At 49.3% G+C, this 18,651-nt stretch overlaps 1 protein-coding gene across 1 annotated transcript in view; it reads left to right on the top strand.

The window, feature by feature from the left end:
- The window catches only part of PIWIL4 (piwi like RNA-mediated gene silencing 4), a 43,508-nt gene that overhangs the window by 9,491 nt on the left and 15,366 nt on the right, over positions 1-18,651 (top strand). Inside the window, exons 6-11 of the mRNA XM_054974463.1 lie at positions 380-460; positions 9,926-10,123; positions 10,883-10,994; positions 12,158-12,284; positions 13,726-13,843; positions 16,916-17,024. Of these exons, the coding sequence (XP_054830438.1) occupies positions 380-460; positions 9,926-10,123; positions 10,883-10,994; positions 12,158-12,284; positions 13,726-13,843; positions 16,916-17,024 (745 nt within the window). The remainder of the gene's footprint in view (positions 1-379; positions 461-9,925; positions 10,124-10,882; positions 10,995-12,157; positions 12,285-13,725; positions 13,844-16,915; positions 17,025-18,651) is intronic.

Genomic DNA, 18,651 nt, shown 5'->3' with positions numbered 1-18,651 from the left:
AGAAGACGTAAACAGGCACCTAGAGGCACCTTAAGTACTAACGAAATTGTATTCCAGAATAAGTTTTCACAGATTAGAGCCCGCTTTTTTCGACCCAGTTTGTGCCATGTGCACTGCAAGATGACCCCCACCCTCCAATGACGCTACTTACTAGGTGACAAGTTACTTCTGGTTGCTGCTTTGTGCACAGACCCCTTTAACAGTATAACTGCATTCTTTTGCCAGTTCCAAAGCTCTGAACAGCTTCTGCCAAGGTTTGATTTTTAGTTTGAATGCCTCGTTAGCTTTGGGAAATGTATTCTGTGTAAATTTACTTTTGAAAACGACACCCCCATTCCCGTTGCTTGGTGTATTTAATAAAATGTATGTTAATATTTAGGATTTTGAAAAAGTTGTCTATGCACCAAATGGGCCGAAACTTCTACAGTCCTTCGGATCCGATAGAGATACCGCAGCACAAGTAAGTTGGTTCCTCTGCATATTCGTTATAGAATTGTGTGTCTTGCTAACAGATGTTAGGGCAGTATTTATTTTCTGCAGTAAGTTTAAGCATTAGTTACAGAGCAGAACCACAAGTGACAAAAGGCACAGGTTGGACACTTGTCAGCTTCCCTCAAGTTTTGATGGGAAATGTAGGCAGCTTGGCGGAATGTTGGACAAGTGACAGTTGAAAAGTCCATTGGACAGCAGTCAGAGAGCCAAGCTGCAAGACCAGGATGCCTACATTTCCCATCAAAACTTGAGGGAAGCTGACAAGTGTCCAATCTGTGCCTTTTGTCACTTGTGGTTCTGCTCACAGAGATATAAGGGGTAGGCGTATCTCCACAATGAAAAAATCAAAGCAAGGAATTCAGAGAACCTGAAAGACTGATGGTTACAATGCTATAAATGTCAGCTGCTGATTTTAAGAAAAAGCAAAAAAAAAAAAAAAAAGCCCTCCAGTGGTGGTGGGGAGGACTGGATCAGGAAAAACAGTACTGATGTAGATGGGACTGAAAAAAGATCTTGATACTTTCCCGTTCACGTGGGTGCCGCCTTGGTTTTGCTGCAACCTTTCCCAAAACACTGGAGCAAAGCAGGGCTGAGAAAGTAAAGATAGTAAAGATGGGGAAACCCTAGGAGGAGCATGGAAATGCCACAATGCTGTAGGGAAACAAGGGAGGGGTGAGGAATGCTTCCCCGGCACCAGCCAAGGCAAGTAATCGGTGTGTAAGTGAAGGAAGGGAGCCACTGGAGGTCTGTCCCCACCCTTGGAGATTCTACCCACTAGTTATTTTCCTTTAGAGCATATAAGCAGCATGTCCATGCAGTATCACTACCCAACTATGGTAAGGCTGAAGAATGCCTTATTAGGCACTGAGACCAATGAGTGCTGAAGTTCTGGGGTGACTGACAAAGCAAAGGGGGATTGACCTTCATTTCCCTCCATTGGAGATGCTGGTTGGTGGGGTGAGGGGTCATGGCTTTTCAACTTCCCTCCTTTTTGCCAGTTCTTGCTCCTGTTGGCCGCATCTGTATGATTCACTGGACTGCACTGATTTTCCCCAGCCGATAGGGTAACCCTTGGGCATAGGTTTTTTGAGTTAGGGAACAAATTGGTGGACTGATACGTTGGGAGTTATTTTCTGTCTTGAGAGCAAATAGGCATTTATTTTCTAATTCCATTGACATCCATTTTCTAACTTTCAAGTTACTCCATCACTCGAAGTGGTACTCCCTGTAATAGTGGAGAGCTGCATTCGCAATTGCTGTCAACCAAAAGAGGAGCCATGTTTACTTCCAACCCTGGCGTGAGGCCTGCCCCTCTTGGAGGCTCACAGCTTACCCCTTTCTTAAGCAGCACTTGTTTCAAGGTGGCAACTGCCAGCCAACTGCAAGCCCCAGTGGGCAAGAACCTGGCCTGCTTTCCTGAAACATGGGGCAGCTTTCACATTGGCTAATGATACTCAGAACAGCCACGGGTGGCATATCAAAGAGCCACAGGTGGCTCGTAAACCACTGAGTGAGTAGCCCTGCCTTAAACAAACATATGATGAGATTTATATTTAGGATTTTGCAGGGCACTGTAAGACAATTTTTCCCAAGTGTGCTCTCGGTCCTGCTGGGCTCGCTGCAAGGCCCAGGGCCAGTTCAGGCATTACCAAAGTTCTTGTGTTCCCCAGATGTCCTGTCAGCCAGACATGTGGTGGGAGTTCCATGCTTGTAGTTTAATTCCCAGGCAGCTGAGGGGCCCAATTTGAAGGGATAGGAGTTTTAATCCTTCACTCCCACACCACTTTCCTGACCTGAAATGTCCCTGAGGAGCCACTCTTTGCCAGTTGGGTAAATCTTACGTTTAGTAAAGGCTACATGAAAGTTTGTTGAGTTGAGTGAACAACGGATAGCTATCAGTACTGGTAAAGTTTACCCAGTCGTCAAATAGAGGTTCGACAGGGCCATTTCACTTTGGAAAAAACAGTGCGATGGGGAAGGCTTAAACGTCTCCTCTTCCCCTCCCCCACCCACCCTGAGTTTCAGCATGTAACTCTCAGTGCACATCTGGTTGACGAGGTATGTGGTGAATGAAAGGGCTTTGTCATGTGTGAACTGTCCCTGAGTAAGGATTACAACTTGATCCATTAATCATTGGCAACTCTGATTATTTCTGGGCTCTCTGATGGGAGTGTGTCACTGTGATTTGTCAAAAAGAAAAAAAATGACAAGGGCCAGGTTCTCCTACCCTATTACTTTCCCCTAAAATATAAAGCACCGTCCAAGCCCTGCTTCATTGAACAGGCACCTGTGGGAGCACAGCAGCTCTTCAATTACTCATGGGAAGAAAGGTCTTTGCCAAGATCCTGTAACTTGGAGACAGGAGCGGCCATTTAACTTGCGGGGAAATTTCCAGGTGGGCCACTACCCTAGAGGGTCGTTGTTGGCTTGGAATAAGGAAAATCTAGCCAATCTGACAGAGTCTGAGGGCGAAGCTACAAGTGACGAATGACACTTGAACGGCAAGTGTATTTCTCCCTGTTCACTTGCGCTCCACTCAATCCACTTGCCGTTCAAGTGTCATTTGTCACTTGTAGCTTGGCCCTCAGATTGGGCTCAGACCCTTAATCAGCAATAGGTAATTGGTGTCAGCTTACCAGTTGATTTTCCCACTACGCTGCCAATTTTCAAGATGAAACCTGGGTGAGCTAATACCTATTGTTCATCTTCGTTCTTCTGTGCCTCCACACATGGGGACTGCGCAGGCGCAGGCCAGCCGCCGGAGAATTTTCTAGAGCTTCCATGGCTCCGAAGGGGCCGTTTGTCGCGCGCCTCAGCGACCGTTTTCCCGCCCAAACGGTCACGTGATCCTCCAGCGACCAACGGCCCCTTCCCTCAGTTCTCTTCTTGCCGCCGCTTGGAGAGAACGTGAGCTTCGTTGCTCTGTGCTTTTTTGTGCTTCGTGCTTTATTCTGACTGATTGCTTGGCTTTTGACTTCGGACTTCGTGACCTCGACTATTCTTCGGATCTCGTTTGGACTTTGTTGTGGACTCGGTAATTTGACTCGGACTGTTTGTTGACCTTCCTTTTGCGTGCCCCTGAAGATGGCCTCAAAGGCTCTCTTCAAGCATTGCCTCCAATGCCACACTAAAATGGCCAAGACCGATGGCCATGAACTGTGCCTGTTCTGTTTGGGGGAGACCCATAATGTAACGGCCTGTAAGATTTGCCAGGGCTTCACCAGCAAGGCCCGACAGGAGCGCAAGGCCCGTCTTAACTCCTCCCTGTGGCAGAAGGTCATGTCCGGAGGCGCCCCGTTGCCCTCCTCCAAGGCCGGCCCTAGCCCCTCTGCCGAACGGCATTCCGGAGCTGGCTCAGTGGCCTCCGCGAGGTCGGGGTCGAAACCGCGTCCCCCGAGTGCCTCGGCGTCGAGAGCGGCCTCTCCAGCGCAGGGACCGGTGCGGCCGCCCCGTAGCGCATCTTCCACCAGGTCGGATCCGAGACCGACATCGGAACCGAGGATCCGTCTACCGAGTCCCCGATCGGAACCGACGACCGGGTCGATTCCGGTAAAACCTAAGAGATCGAGGCCGAGGTCCCCTTCGAAGGCGAGGAGCGCGTCGGTTCCGAGGTCTTCTTCGGAACCGGCGAAGAAGAAGAAGAAGACCAAACATCACCGGTCGCCGCATCCCGCTCCCCAGGAAGAGGTCATCGTGCTTCCTCACACGCCTTCCCCTCATCTGGATTCCCCGGAGCCAGAGGACATCTCCGTGCCGGTGCCGGATCCGATGGCCTTCGAGACGGTGCCCGCAGAATTCTCTTCGGGACCGGAGCCGAGCCCGCGCCGTCGGATCCGAACATCGCCTGCTCTTCGGTCGCCGAGGCTGGAACCGAGCCCGTCTCCTCGTCGGAGCCGTCCGTCGCCTGCCCGTCCGTCTCCACCAGCTGCCGGTCGTGAGCGACGTCGGTCTGGGGACAGTGTCCGATCGGTCCGGTCCACTGCGTCCCGACATCGACAGGCCTCCTACCTCCCCTCGCCATACCATTGCCAGTGGGAAGGGGCACCTGCAGGTTTCTCCGTGTCGGAACCGAGGCCTTCGACATCGAGGTCGACGTGGGCTCCCCCTCCGCACCAGGTTCCGGAATCCCAGCTCGGTTCCGATGAGGAGGATGTGGAGAGCTTTGGCGGCTACCAGTCGGAGTCCTGGTCCGAACCATCGCCGGCTGAAGAGCTTGTACCATCTGCGGACTCGCCATTCGAGGACCTCCGCATCTACGCCGACCAGATGGCGAGGATGGCCAAGGCTCTCGAGATGGACATCTCCTCGGCGGTTCCCCAGACCAAGGACAAGCTCCTCAAGCGCATTTACGGAGACAACCCGGCATATGTTGGCTTCCCCATGCTCGAGGGTCTTGAGGAAATCGTGGAGAAGGTGTGGCAGGTGCCCTGCGATCAACCTCCAACATCCAAGAGGATTGAGCAGCTCTACAAGATCAAGCAGGGTACCTGGCCGGCGCTGGTGAAACACCCTCCACCTTCCTCCTTGGTCACAGAGGAGTTCAACCCCAGGCGATCGGGTCACTCCTCGGTACCTGCCGATAAGGAGGGCAAGAAACTGGATGCCATGGGCAGGCGCCAATACATTGTTTCTTCCCTAGGTCTGAGGATTGCCAACTATCAGACCATCATGGCAGGGTACCAGCTGTACCTCTGGGAGAAGTTGGCATCCTATACACGAGACCTCCCTCCTGAGCAGAAGGCTGTGGTGTCCCTGCTGCAAACAGAGGCTGTCCGGCTGTCTAAGCAGCAGATGAACGCTGGGAGCCACGCTGCTGACACTGCTGCTAGAGGAATGGCTTCGGCGGTGGTCCTCAGGCGCCACTCCTGGTTGCGGTCTACGGCCCTGTCCCAAGAGGTGCGTTCCAGAGTGGAGAGCATGCCATTTGAGGGGGACTCGCTCTTTTCCAAAGCGACCGACGAGACCCTGAAGAAAAAGAAAGAGGACCGGCAGACGGCGCGGTCTTTGGGTCTGGCTCCAGCGGACAAGCCCTCCTCCAGGTCACGGTACGCTCCCCGATCTGGTCCTTACCATTACCAGGGCAGATACCATCAACAGCGGCCAGGCTACCAGCAGTATCCTGCCTACCAACAGCGGCCTTACCCTCCCGCACAACAGCAGAGGAGGCGTCGGCCCTTCAAGCCTCGTCCGGCACAACAACCGGCCCAGCAGAAGGATCAGCAGGGCACCGGGAGGCAGTACTGACGGGTCACGCCAGCCGTATCCCCGAACTTTTCGGACAGACTTAGTCCACTCCTCTCTGAGTGGGAGTCAATAACATCTGACTCATGGGTCTTAACTATTGTTGAACTGGGATACGGGCTGGAGTTCGTTGAGCTGCCTAGATGCAGTTCACCCCTGACAGCTGTCAATAACACTATGGCCGAGCTGGATGCGGAGATCGTGTCGCTCTTGGCCAAAGGTGCTGTGGAAGAATTGCCCTATGAGGACTCTGTAAAGGGATTCTTCTCTAGGTTCTTCCTGGTCCCTAAGAAGGATGGGGGCTTACGTCCCATCTTGGATCTGAGGGGCCTTAATGCCTTCCTCAAGGTGACCAAATTCAAAATGGTAACGTTGGCGGCTGTGATCGCCTTGCTGAAACAAGGGGATTGGTTTGCGGTTCTTGACTTAAAAGACGCATACTTTCACGTGGGCATACGGAAGGAGCACAGGAAGTACCTGAGCTTTGTTTACCGGCAACGGGTTTTCCGGTATAAGGTGCTCCCCTTTGGCCTGTCCACTGCCCCACGAGTGTTCACTAAATGTGTGGCCCCTGTGGTTTCCTTCCTACGGGAAGAAGGCTGTACCATCTTTCCGTACCTCGATGACTGGCTCATCGTGGCTGAATCAGAGTCTAGGCTGGTGCAGGACATTGGCTTGGTACTTAGCACTTGCCAACGCCTGGGGCTCCTGGTGAACTTGGAGAAATCCAAACTGGTGCCCAATTGCAAGGTGTCCTACATTGGTGCACTGTTAGACTCTGTGGAGGGTAAGGCCCTCCTCCCCTTGGAGAGGGCTCGGTCCCTAAGGGGTCTAGTGTCCGTGTTTAAAAGGAACCGGTTCCAGTCTGTGCGCACTATCCAGTGCTTACTAGGGCATATGGCAGCGGCCACCTCTGTGGTGCCTTTCGCTAGGCTGCGTATGCGCCCTCTACAGAACTGGTTTGTGCGGAGGTATGATGCTCTACTGCACCCTCCGTCCCTCAAATTCTCTATCCCGAGGGTCATCCTCTCCTCCTTGGACTGGTGGCTGTCTGACGACAACTTGTTTAGAGGGACCCCTTTCGGGTATCAACACCATGACATCACGGTTACCACTGATGCCTCTCTGTTGGGATGGGGGGCTTACTGTGGTGATGTGTCGGTGCAAGATGTCTGGTCTGACAGGGAAAAGACCCTCCATATCAATGTGCTTGAACTAAGGGCCATTCGTTTCGCACTTGTGTCTCTTACAGCACTGCTGAGAAATCGTCATGTCTTGGTGCAGACGGACAACACGACTGCCATGTACTACGTGAATCAGCAGGGGGGCACAGTGTCCATGGCCCTGTGCCGGGAAGCCACACTCACTTGGCAGTGGGCTATCAAGAACGGCGTGTCGCTCCGTGCTATACACGTGGCTGGGTCGGACAATGCCCGGGCAGATGCCCTCAGCAGGGTCCCTTTACTGGAACACGAGTGGGAACTGAACGTAGAGTGCGTTGGGCCGATCTTCCAGATGTGGGGTCATCCAGTGATAGATGTGTTCGCCACTGCGGCGACCACCAAGGCCCACACGTTCTGTTCCAGGGCAGGGAGCGACCCCCTCTCTATTGGGGATGCCTTCCAGTTTACGTGGACGCAGGGCTTGCACTACATGTTTCCTCCGTTCCCCTTGATTCCCAGGGTCCTGTGCAAGATAGAGGAGGACGGGACGGACTGCATCCTAGTGGCCCCCTTCTGGCCACGGCAGGTTTGGTTCCCGAAGCTCCTGCGGATGTCCCAACGGACGTATGTGAGTCTGCCCTCTCGGCAAGACCTTCTCCTAAACGGGAGCCTGGTCCACCACGATCCAAGGAAGCTGCATCTAACGGCTTGGCGGATCGTTCCTCCCCGATAGGCTTTACTGACGAGGTACAGAGGGTCCTCCTGAATGCTCGTCGGCCATCCACTAGGCGCGCTTATGCGGCCAAGTGGCGCAGGTTTGAGCTCTGGGCACTTGCCAGAGGAGTGGTGCCTGACAACAGTCCCTTGGGGGTGGTGTTCGAGTATTTGTGCCACTTGCGTGGCCTGGGCTTGAAGGCTTCCTCCCTCAAGGTCCACCTGGCAGCGATATCAGCTGCTCACACCCGAGTTGAGGGTGCTACGGTGTTTTCTCACCCACAATCCCGCCAGTTCCTTAAGGGCATGTACAATCTTTACCCACCTGTGTCAGCGCTAGTGCCTCAGTGGTCGCTGTCCTTGGTGCTCTCACGTCTCATGTTGCCTCCATTTGAACCGATGGCTACATGCCCCTTGGATATGCTATCCTATAAGGTAGCATTCTTGGTGGCCGTCACATCGGCCAGAAGGGTCAGTGAGCTGTCTGCACTGCGGTCTGACCCTCCCTTTCTTGTGTTTCACCCCAACAAGGTGGTCCTGCGTCCCTGCCTTGGGTTCCTGCCTAAGGTGGTGTCCGCCTTCCACCTCTCGCAGGATATCTCACTGCCTGCATTCTTTCCTCAACCCTCCTCTAAGGGGGAAAAGGCCCTCCATTCCCTAGACTTGAAGAGGGCCCTAGCCTATTACCTGGATAGGACGAAGGGATTCCGCTCCAGTCCTCACCTGTTTGTATGTTTTGGGGCCAAGGACAAGGGTAACAGGGCTTCCTCACAGACCCTGTCTAGGTGGATTGTGACGGCCATTAGCAAGGCCTATTCCCTAGCAGGGGTGGCTTGCCCGCTTCATGTCAGAGCCCACTCCACGCGGTCCCAAGCATCCTCTTCGGCACTCCTCAGGGGGGTGCCCCTGGTTAACATTTGTAAAGCAGCCACATGGTCCTCTGCAGACACCTTTGTCAGGCATTACGCCGTTGATGTCGATGCGGAGCAGGATGTATCTGTGGCCAAGGCTGTCTTACACTCCCTTTTTTCCTGAGGGAGTTTTGGAATGACTTTCTTGGCGTACCTGTTGGGTACCCTTGAGTGAAAGTGTGTATATATGTACCTGGGGGTGTGTATATATGTAAATATTGAATATTTATGTGTCCTTACACAGTATTTTTACATAGATGTATATATGCATATCTATTTATTGTTGATCTTGTTTGCTTAATAAAATTGTGTTGGACTTCACCCCCGCCTTCCTTATTGTGTGAAGCTTGGTACACTCCCATGTGTGGAGGCACAGAAGAACGAAGATGAAAACAGGGTTAACATACCTGTAACTTATGTTCATCGAGTTCTTCTGTGCTGACACACAACCCTCCCTCCTACCCCGCTGTGAACTCCAATGCACACTACTGTGATGGCTGTAACGGATATTGGTGTTTTTAAGGTGTTACGGCTGAAGTGTGTTGGTCAAGCGGCGGCAAGGGAGAACTGAGGGAAGGGGCCGTTGGTCGCTGGAGGATCACGTGACCGTTTGGGCGGGAAAACGGTCGCTGAGGCGCGCGACAAACGGCCCCTTCGGAGCCATGGAAGCTCTAGAAAATTCTCCGGCGGCTGGCCTGCGCCTGCGCAGTCCCCATGTGTGTCAGCACAGAAGAACTCGATGAACATAAGTTACAGGTATGTTAACCCTGTTTTATCCATGCAGCACTGGCTTGTAGAACCACTTAGCGTGTCCCCAGCCCATTTTCACTTCCCAGGCCAGTCCCGCTTGGAGATGCCAGAGTTTCAAGCTGGAACTTTCTGCTAGAAAAGCATGCACTGTGCTGTTAAGCCATAGCTCTTTCTCTAGATGTATCCATGATGAACACTTGTGCTTTGTAAAAACAAAACCACCAGCTTGACCAGAGGTCCCCAACCTTTTTGAGACTGTGGACACAAAATGGCTGCCAGAGGGAAGTGGAGCCAACCACAGAATGGCTGGTGCAGGAGGCTTTCATGAACTTCCATCACCTTCCATAATGGGGAACATCTGCTTGAAAAGGTGGAGCTGGGCCACATGTCCCTCTACCTTTTGCCCAGCAAATCTAGACTCAAACTATGTTGGGGGCTCCTGATCTGGGCCCACCTTTACTGGTTATGATTTTTCAGTTGGGACGGGGGGAGGAAGAGGAAACTTCTCTTCCTAATCCAGGGCCTGTCAATCATTCATCATCTGGATCAGAAAAGAGGATTTTCTCCCACTTGATGGTCTGAATGCAGCTGAGACATGAAATTCTTTTGCTAAACCAGACCTTTTTAAAAAATAAAATACCTTCTTTGTTTCAGGCTGACCATTTGGCCAGGCTTTGCTGTATCCGTTGGGCACTTTGAGAACAGAGTGATGCTCTGTGCGGATGTGAGCCATAAAATCCTACGCAATGAGAATGTGCTGGAGTTCATGACCAGTATATATAACAGTGTGGACGCGGCACGTTTTGCAGAGACGTGCGAAAAGGAACTCTTGGGGCTCATTGTTCTGACCAGGTAATGAGAGGGAGGGATTGTGGTGGCCTTGTGAATGCGTGTGCTGGTGAGGCAAGACTTGTTGATGCTGTCGCATGTTCTTATATAAATTTTTTATCTGAAATATTTATATCTTGGGAGGAGATCCGCCATCTTGCATGGGTTTGTGTGGCACCCATGTTGATTGATTGATTGATATGCAGGTTTTTTATTAGTCTGCTAGTCGGGTCATTTCATAGAGAAAAAGCTGGAGGAACTCAGTAGCATAACTCATTAGCATAACTCATTAGCATATGTTACGCCTCTTGCCATCACCAGAAGTGTGTCATTAGTGTAACTGATTTGCATATGCCACACCCCCTGACATCACTTATCCTGGCTGTTTTGGACCCAATCCTGGCCATTCAGGGCTGAAATTGGGCCCAAAATGGCAAAAAGGGGCTGAAAATGGCTGAAAGGGGGCCCAAAATGGCCAGAATCGGGCCACTGATGAGCGGGAGAGTGCTCCACCACCCATCAGAGGCCTGATCTGGGCCATTTCGGCCCCAATCCAGGCCGAAATGGGCCTAAAATGGCCAAGAGTCAGGTGGGTGGGGCCACCTGACATGTGACCTCTTTGGGGAACTGCCGGAACTGCGTTCCTGTGCATTCCCCCTCAAAATGAGCCCTACTGCTAGTTCTGACATAATTGAATGACGAGAGACAAGTCCACTCTGTCTGCCTGGGCCTGTAATTAATTCAAGAGTGTATCCAGCTTTTTCATTTTCCCCCTCCCCCCAGATACAACAACAAAACCTACCGAGTTGATGACATTGAGTGGTCCGTGAATCCAAAGCATACGTTCCAGAAACGTGACGGCACTCAGATCTCTTATGAAGATTACTACAAGCAGGTAAAGAAGACTTAGCGGTGCTGGGAAAACACTCTGTTCTTTACTGTTCAGCTCAAAATTGGGAAAGCGATGAAGTGTCCGAAGGAATAGGAATGCTGAATGGATATGGGCTTAAGAATGTGACTGGCTCTCCATAGTTTTCCTGCTGTATTCAGAAGAATTCTGGATTTCCTTAGAAGCTTTTCAGGGATTGCTCTATAAAGAAGATGGACACCCCCAGAAGAGTCCAAGGAGTATTTTTGAGTGCACTCCAAGCTTCCATTTGACAATGATGAGTTTCAGCGGGCCTAGTCACTGCCCTGCACAAGCTGCTTCCGCATGGGGTGGATGTGCAAAAACAGGCTTTCCTCATGGCTGCAGCATCAAGCAGCATGAAGGGGGGGGTAGCAGCAGTGGCCACTAGCATTCAGTTACCAACCTCAAGGTGGGACATGGAGTTCTCTCGGATTCTCAGCTAATCTCCGAACTACAGAGACCAGTTCCTCTGAAGGAATGGCAGTTTCAGAGGGTGGTGTCCTATAAAGTTAAGAGAAACGGAAGTCCTAGAGTGACATCACGTTCGCACTGAGCTTCCTAATGTCCCCAGGCTCTGGTCTCCCCAATCAGCACCCCCAAAACTCCAGGAATTCCCCAAGTTGAAGTTGGCAACCTGCATGTGCAATTCTTCCCGAACCACTTGCTCCTGCTCTCCCACTTGCCTCCTTTTCCTCGTTGCTTCTTTGCAAAAGTGCAGGGGCAATAGCAGTTGTGCTGTAGCCCCTATAGCCTAGAAACACCCACCCTCCTTTCACTATCTCCAGAGGCCTCCTGCTTTCCATAGAAGCGAGAGCATGTAATGTACTGTCCCCCAAGGAGAGGGTGTAATGTAGTGACTAAGGAAGTGAGCTTTTATGGATGACGTTGCCAGTTGAAACCTTGTCTCTCCTGCAAACTCACAGGGTGGTGTAGGCAATCCACACCTTACTGTCCCATTTGCAGTATGGGGAGAACCACACCAGCCCGCCTTACATGGGGATAATGCCTATGAAATCATTGGATGTGCTGCCTCCCCTTAACTTCTACGGGGTTTCACGTGTGTTACTCTCAACTATGTTTGTACAAATACTAGGAACGTTTTTACGAATGTAGCTTGCTTATTTTTCCTTTGTCTTTCCCTTGGCCAGCAATATGATGTAGTCTTGAGTGACCTAGAGCAACCAATGCTCGTTAGCCAGTTGAAGAATAAGCATGGCAGCAGCACTATTGAGCCCCGTGTGGTCCTCCTGGTTCCTGAGCTCTGTTACCTGACAGGTAAACAGCTGTTACCTTCAGAGATCTGGCCTGTTAAAACTGATGCACTGCATTATGGTTATGAATTTAAACACAGCAACCTGTTTGTTTTCAACGGCTTGACTGCTCCCAACCTTTCCAGGCAGGAGGGTGTTTTTGGCCGCTTCCCTGTGGCTGCAATCACATGCACTTCTGCTCTTACGGCCAAAGTACATGATATATGTAACACGAGTCAAGTCATGGATGTCCAACCCAACTTTTAGTCGCACTTATGACTGGGGAAACTCACCTTCAAAGTATTCAGTTTTCTGGAACCCTGAGGATGTGTCAAAGAAGACCCCTTCCTCACTGGCAGAGAGGGAAGCCTGAAGCGTCTCCCCCTCCTCTTTTGCAGCACTCGCAAGCCGAGCAGAGAAACTGAACATTTTGAAGGTGAATTTTCTCAGTCGCATGTCTGACCCAACTCGTGTCACGTGTATCGTGTATTTTGGCCCTTAGTCCTTTCCTTCCACTGCCAGGTAACTTGCTTTTGTAGTGTTGTGACTGGTGGCTTGTGTGAAAGGAGGTCTCAGGAATTACAAAGGGGGGAGTGCATCCCTTTGTGCTCTACACAGATGCATGCCACATCCATCACTTTCTGGGATCCTGTTGAGCGGCTGGGTATTTGTTTTCCCTTAGAGCAATGTCCCAAAATGCAGTGTCTCACAGTCACTCTACACGTTACTTCTTTTACAAGTTCTGCATGGAGACAGCCCGTGCTCTGCAGACACACATCACATCAGGGACTGGCTTTTTAAAAAAGCATGCAAATGAGCTTGGAAAGCTGTTCCCGGGGGAGGGAACGCTCCTGCCTTTCTCCCAAGCATTTTCCCCTGTGCAAAAACAGTGCGGGGGAGGAGAGTTTTCTCCTTCCCGGTGCCGTATGTGCACATAATACCTCCACGTGGAGCAGCAGAAGTGGGGAAATGTCTCCCATCCGCACTGTTTTATAGGATTATAATACAGGTAGTTCAAATGGGCATATTTATTTACTTGATTTTATTTAGTTTGTCTATAGTCTGCCTTTTTTGCTGCGATTCAAGGCAGATTGCAGGATATAAAACAATGCACGCAATCCATATAAGAGAAACTGTGAACAATGCAGTAGGACTAGGATTACAGAATTAGAGAGCAATGCATATAAGCATGCAGTACTCTGTCCTCTTCTGACATGACAGCATGCAATTATGCCAAATATGTAGATCGGATCTAAGTCATTTCAATTACACATTATTGCTGGGTAGTGCTGAAGATGGTATCACATGGCGGCAATCACTGCTGGAGGACGGGAAGTGTTGTGGTCTCTGTCTCTTCCACATCCCCGTCAGTCAAACTATCTTCAATGTTCTTTATCAGTTTTTTCCCCACACCCCACAGAAATTAATTTTCCAGCTCATTAAATAACCCTCAAATCATTCTTTAGGTTTGAGCAGCCGCGCAACTTCAGATTTCCGTTTGATGAAAGATTTAGCTCAGGAAACTCACTTGACCCCGGAAAGCAGACAACAGAGGCTGTCTAGACTTGCTGACGACATTCAGAGGTAATTTTGCATAAAACTTGTTTCTTCGAGATCTTTTTATCTGACTTGCGTTTTTGCTGTGTTTACGTGGCTTCGAGCAGAGCTTTCCAGAATGTTAAGTTCTAGAGGGGGTAACAGTTCTAGTCTGTTGCAGCGAAAGCAATGCTCTTGTGACACCTTCAAGACTCATTTATTGGTGCAACAATTTGGACCAAAGCCCACTTCATTAGAAGCTTCAAGTGTTTCATTTAGCAGTTGAACACTCACGGGTACAAATTGGGTGGGGAGGGGGATTATTTCAAAATGAGATTGTACCAAGAAGCCAGTGTTCTGCTGGAACAAAAAGAAAAGCAAGATTGATGGCAGAGGCATAACTTGAACTCAGAACCTGCTGAGTTGTAGCTCACCTTCGTCAATACAACATCACAGTTTCCCAAGCTGGTATCTTAATGCCTTGCAATGGTCTCCTGCAGAAGCCCTTACAAAATGCAATTACATTGTTGTTCCACTGGACTTTTGTTTTGCTACAACAGACTAACACATCTACTGTTTTGCAAACTTCAAATGCTAATCAACTGCACAAATGTTTTAAGGAAAAGCCTCAAAAGTAACAAAGTATCTGCTACAAGGCATATGTACGTTTCCACAGTCTTCCATAATGTATCTCACCTCAATGAAGCTCTGGGACGCAAATTGCATTGAGAGAGATATTTATTCTGTGCATCTTCTTGAGTTTTCTCCCCCTTTTTATTTCCTGCCCTTATGCCCTTTTTTCTCCCCGTTATGGATGTTAAATGAAATCCTTTTACAGAATTTTTAAAGGAGCCCTGATCTTCGTGTGGTCAAAATAGGAGAGAAGGAGAAAAGAACACACAGATCCTGTCCTTCCTGGATTAATGAATGCACATTAGTCGGCAGTGTCCTAATAACTGCATGAGAGGCTTGGAAGGATTGTTCTGTGTCTTCAGCCCCTAGATGGAGTTAAAGTACTGTAACCAGTTATTAGGCAGAGTTATTTTTGAATACAAAGAATATCCCCCCCCCCCCCCGTTAAACGGCCTGAGAAGCACATGGATGGTTTCACCGAGCTGCCGTCAGAAGGAACAAACTTTCTGAGCGGATAGAGCTTATTTACTTCCTGTTTTGAAACCCACGTTTTAATAATAACTCCATGGAGATTGATTTGTTAATTAATGCTTATTTAATTAATGATGGCTGCTTTCCTCTTTTTGTGTCAGACTAGTCGCTGAGTTTGTGTCCTCGTATGGCAGTGTCGACTCAGCTAAACAGCGTTAGTTTCTCGGCTCCCGCACAATGTGTTAGATCAGTGAACACAGCAGAGCGTGGGGTGGGGAAAGCAAGGGTTTGTGAATGAGTTCAACGTACATTTTCTTCGCAGCATATTTTGAGTTTTACAGTGCCATCCTAAAGCAGTGTGGCACCCTTCTAATTCAGCTGACATTGATGGCCTTAGGAGCATGAAACGCTTCTTAGGAGGTCACTGTTAGTGCAGGATTATCTACATGTAAAGACCCCTGCCAGATCATAGCAGTGGTCCCTTCTAGTCCAGCATCCTGTTTCACACAGTACCCAGCAAGTTTGGAGGGCCAAGACAAGCTTTAAGGGACGCAGGGGGTACCCAGCTTGCCAAGGCTTCCTTTTGATCTACACACACTCAAGTGCTGTCGATAATTTGCCTTTAGGCCGGTCACTGCAGGAGAAAGTCCAGATAACAACTGTCAGTCCGTCAGTCCTCTATCGTCAATCCTCTACGCCTGAGATACTGGCAATGGCCCAGTATACAAGGCACTTTTAACAAGCAAGGCCTTAACCTATGGCAGTATCTTGGCAAAGTCTAATATATATCCCTTCCTGATCACTTTTCCACTTTCCGTGATTCGCTGGAAGCGTCAGCATCGGTGAAGCTTCAGCCACAGTGACAGCGGAAGAATCTGCAGCAGATCCTTCCATTGTCACTGTGGCTGGAGCTTCACCAATGCCGTGGCTTTCTCCAGAGCAGCTCCCTGGGAGCAGGCAGCCCGCAGGACACCCTGGGAGAAAGTAGCAGCTGGCCGCCCCCAAACGAAGCCCTCTTGTGCCTCTTCAGGCAGCAATTCTAACAGAGAGGGGGGAAGGACCACTCGGACTTCACTTCCCAGGTAATCTTGCGAGAAAAATCTAGTGTTCTCCACGTGAAGAAAGTCACTTGTAGCTTTGCTCTCAGTTTCACCTCCCCTTCTAGGAGGCAAAGAGGAAATAAGCAAACCCTCTGAGGAGTGATCTTTGCTGGCTCTGTAGAGAGGGGAAATTGACCGAGCCTTCCAATCTGCCTTTTAAAACTCAGCTTCCCGGCTAACATTGTGACTCCCTTCACGTGAGCGACCTCGTGTAATTCATCTCTTATAGTTTGGCTTTCAGCTGCATTTGTCTCAGAATTGATGAAAGGATTTAAGTGATCTAGCCGCATGTATGACCCAGCAACCCTGGTTAGGTGGACTTTTTTTGATGAAGGCAGCGCAGCAGAGAGCCACTGGTTTTGGATGGGCTTACTAGGCAAAACAGATTCGTAGTCAGCCCTTGCCTTTGGCTCGCTGCCTAGAAATATAAGGCCAACTGGGTAGGCCTGTCCGCTTCAATGCAGTATTGATCACCACTAACACCACATTTCAGTTTTTAAAAAATTGTATTTATTTATAACCCTCTTCGCTCCCTAGTGGGGATCCAAAGTGACTGACTAAATGGTTCTCCCTTCCTCCATTTTTAAGTCTCATTGTCATTTTGTGAGGTAGGTTAGGTGGAAAGACAGTGACTGGCACACAGTCTAGTGATCTTTCATGGCGGTGTGTGGATTCGAACCTGGTTCTCCCGTATCACAGTCCTACCACTGAACCCCTCCGTTACTTTTTAAAATTTCTGATGGCAGAAATTAGGGAGAAACATAGTATAGAATTGGCTCTTACTTCACTTACGCTGAAAAATGCATAAAATGGAGGAGAGGCGAACGATGTAGGCCACTTAGGGTTCTCCTTGGTAAAAAGGGGGAGCATAAATAGAAGTAAAAAGATAACGTTGGAGTCAAATGCTTCCTTGCAGAAACAAAGACGCTCGCTTAGAGTTGGAGACCTGGGGACTGCAGCTGGGGTGTCAAGTTTCTCTCACTGGCCGCGTAGTAACAACCGAAAAAATCCTAATGCATGATGTGGTAAGAATCCGACGTTGCCATTTGAGGGTGTGTGCCTGAACATGTCGGTTACCAGTGCGTAAGTCCCAGGCATTGCGGTCAGTTGCAGGCCATGTGCCAGAGCAGGGGTTTGCTTTTTTCCCACCAAAGCAGAAATGGGGGTGGGGGAGAGACTGAAGGCTGAATAATGGCGGAAATGTGCCTGGATTGGCTTCATAGTGATCCAGATGCAATTACAGTTTTCTTTTTAGAGCTGTTGTATGGTGACCAGAAGCTGATTATTTACAGGGGTTTAAATAGATTGGTCAAATATGCATAAATAATATGCATATAGTAATAGTTTTTAAGAGGAAAGCATTCTTTCTGTATTTTAAAATAAGGCATACTCATGTTGCACTAGACACTTGCTTATTAGAAGAGGCATTCCTTCTCTTTAAAAGGGGAACGCCTCTGTCAAGATAATGCCTGCCACCAGGGGTCATTTGGTAGAAAAGGAGCTGGAGGAACTCATTAGCATATGCCACGCCCCTTGCCATCACCGGAAGTGTGTCATTAGCATGATTGATTTGCATATGCCACACCCCCTGACATCACCTATCGTGGCTGTTTTGGACCCAATCCTGGCTATTCAGGGCCAAAATTGGGCCCAAAATGGCAAAACGGGGCTGAAAACGGCCCAAAAAGGGCCCAAAATGGTCAGGATCGGGCTGCTTCTGAGCAGGAGAGTGATCCAGCACCCGTCAGAGGCCCAATCCAGGCCGTTTTGGCCCCAATCCAGGCCGAAACGGGCCCAAAATAGCTGAGAGTCAGGTGGGTGGGGCCACCTGTCATGTGACCTATTTGGGGAACTGCCGGAACTGCGTTCCAGCGTGTTCCCCCTCAAAATGAGCCCTGCCTGCCACTTACAGTTTTTGTAAGTTATAATTAACAGGTTTTTAAAAAAGAAATAATATACCCAATTAATGAAGGAGCATCTTTTTAAAAACGAAAGGACTCTTTGTAAGTGGCAGATTTTAATTAATTGAAGTTTTAAAATCTCTTGTCTAATTAATTGATCTTAAAAGCCTTTGTCACAATCCCAATGTCACCATTCCCAAAGTCGCCATTCAAAGAAGTCATCCTTGTCACTGAAATGAAAGCGTATCCTTCCACCAAGAATCCTTATTTCCATCTTCCTCCTGTCTCTTTGGTGTCTTTTCTGTATCTAATTTTATACTGTAAATTCCTCCAAGGAGAGAACTGCCTTTGTGTGCTCAACAGAGTGCCATGCATATTGATGGTGCCTAATAAGTAACAGTAATGAACATTGCAGCCCTGTTTCATTTTTATTTGTTTAAATTGTGCAGGGCCATTCCACCCAACTGGGCACACCTGGTAACTCACAAAGTTTTAAAACTAGGAATCAGAATCTGAAAGTTTTTTAAAAAAAATTCTAATTCAAACTGAATGAGACAAGTAGAAGTAGCAGCTGAATGTTACTCAAGAACAGTATCAGCTAGAACGCTCTTTGAATGCAGTAAGAGGTTTATTTTTATCTAATTTACTTCTTTTATAGCTTGCCATTCTCACTGAGACTGAAGGCAGATTACAAAATTTAAAAAACAGTTCAGTCAGACAGCGAGGACCTCCAGTAAACAGTGCAGCCAGT

The sequence above is a fragment of the Eublepharis macularius genome, chromosome 3 (genome assembly GCF_028583425.1).
Source record: "Eublepharis macularius isolate TG4126 chromosome 3, MPM_Emac_v1.0, whole genome shotgun sequence".
Taxonomy (NCBI): domain Eukaryota; kingdom Metazoa; phylum Chordata; class Lepidosauria; order Squamata; family Eublepharidae; genus Eublepharis; species Eublepharis macularius.
The sequence above is the reverse complement of the archived record's forward strand: the minus strand, read 5'-3'. Positions and strand labels throughout refer to the sequence as shown.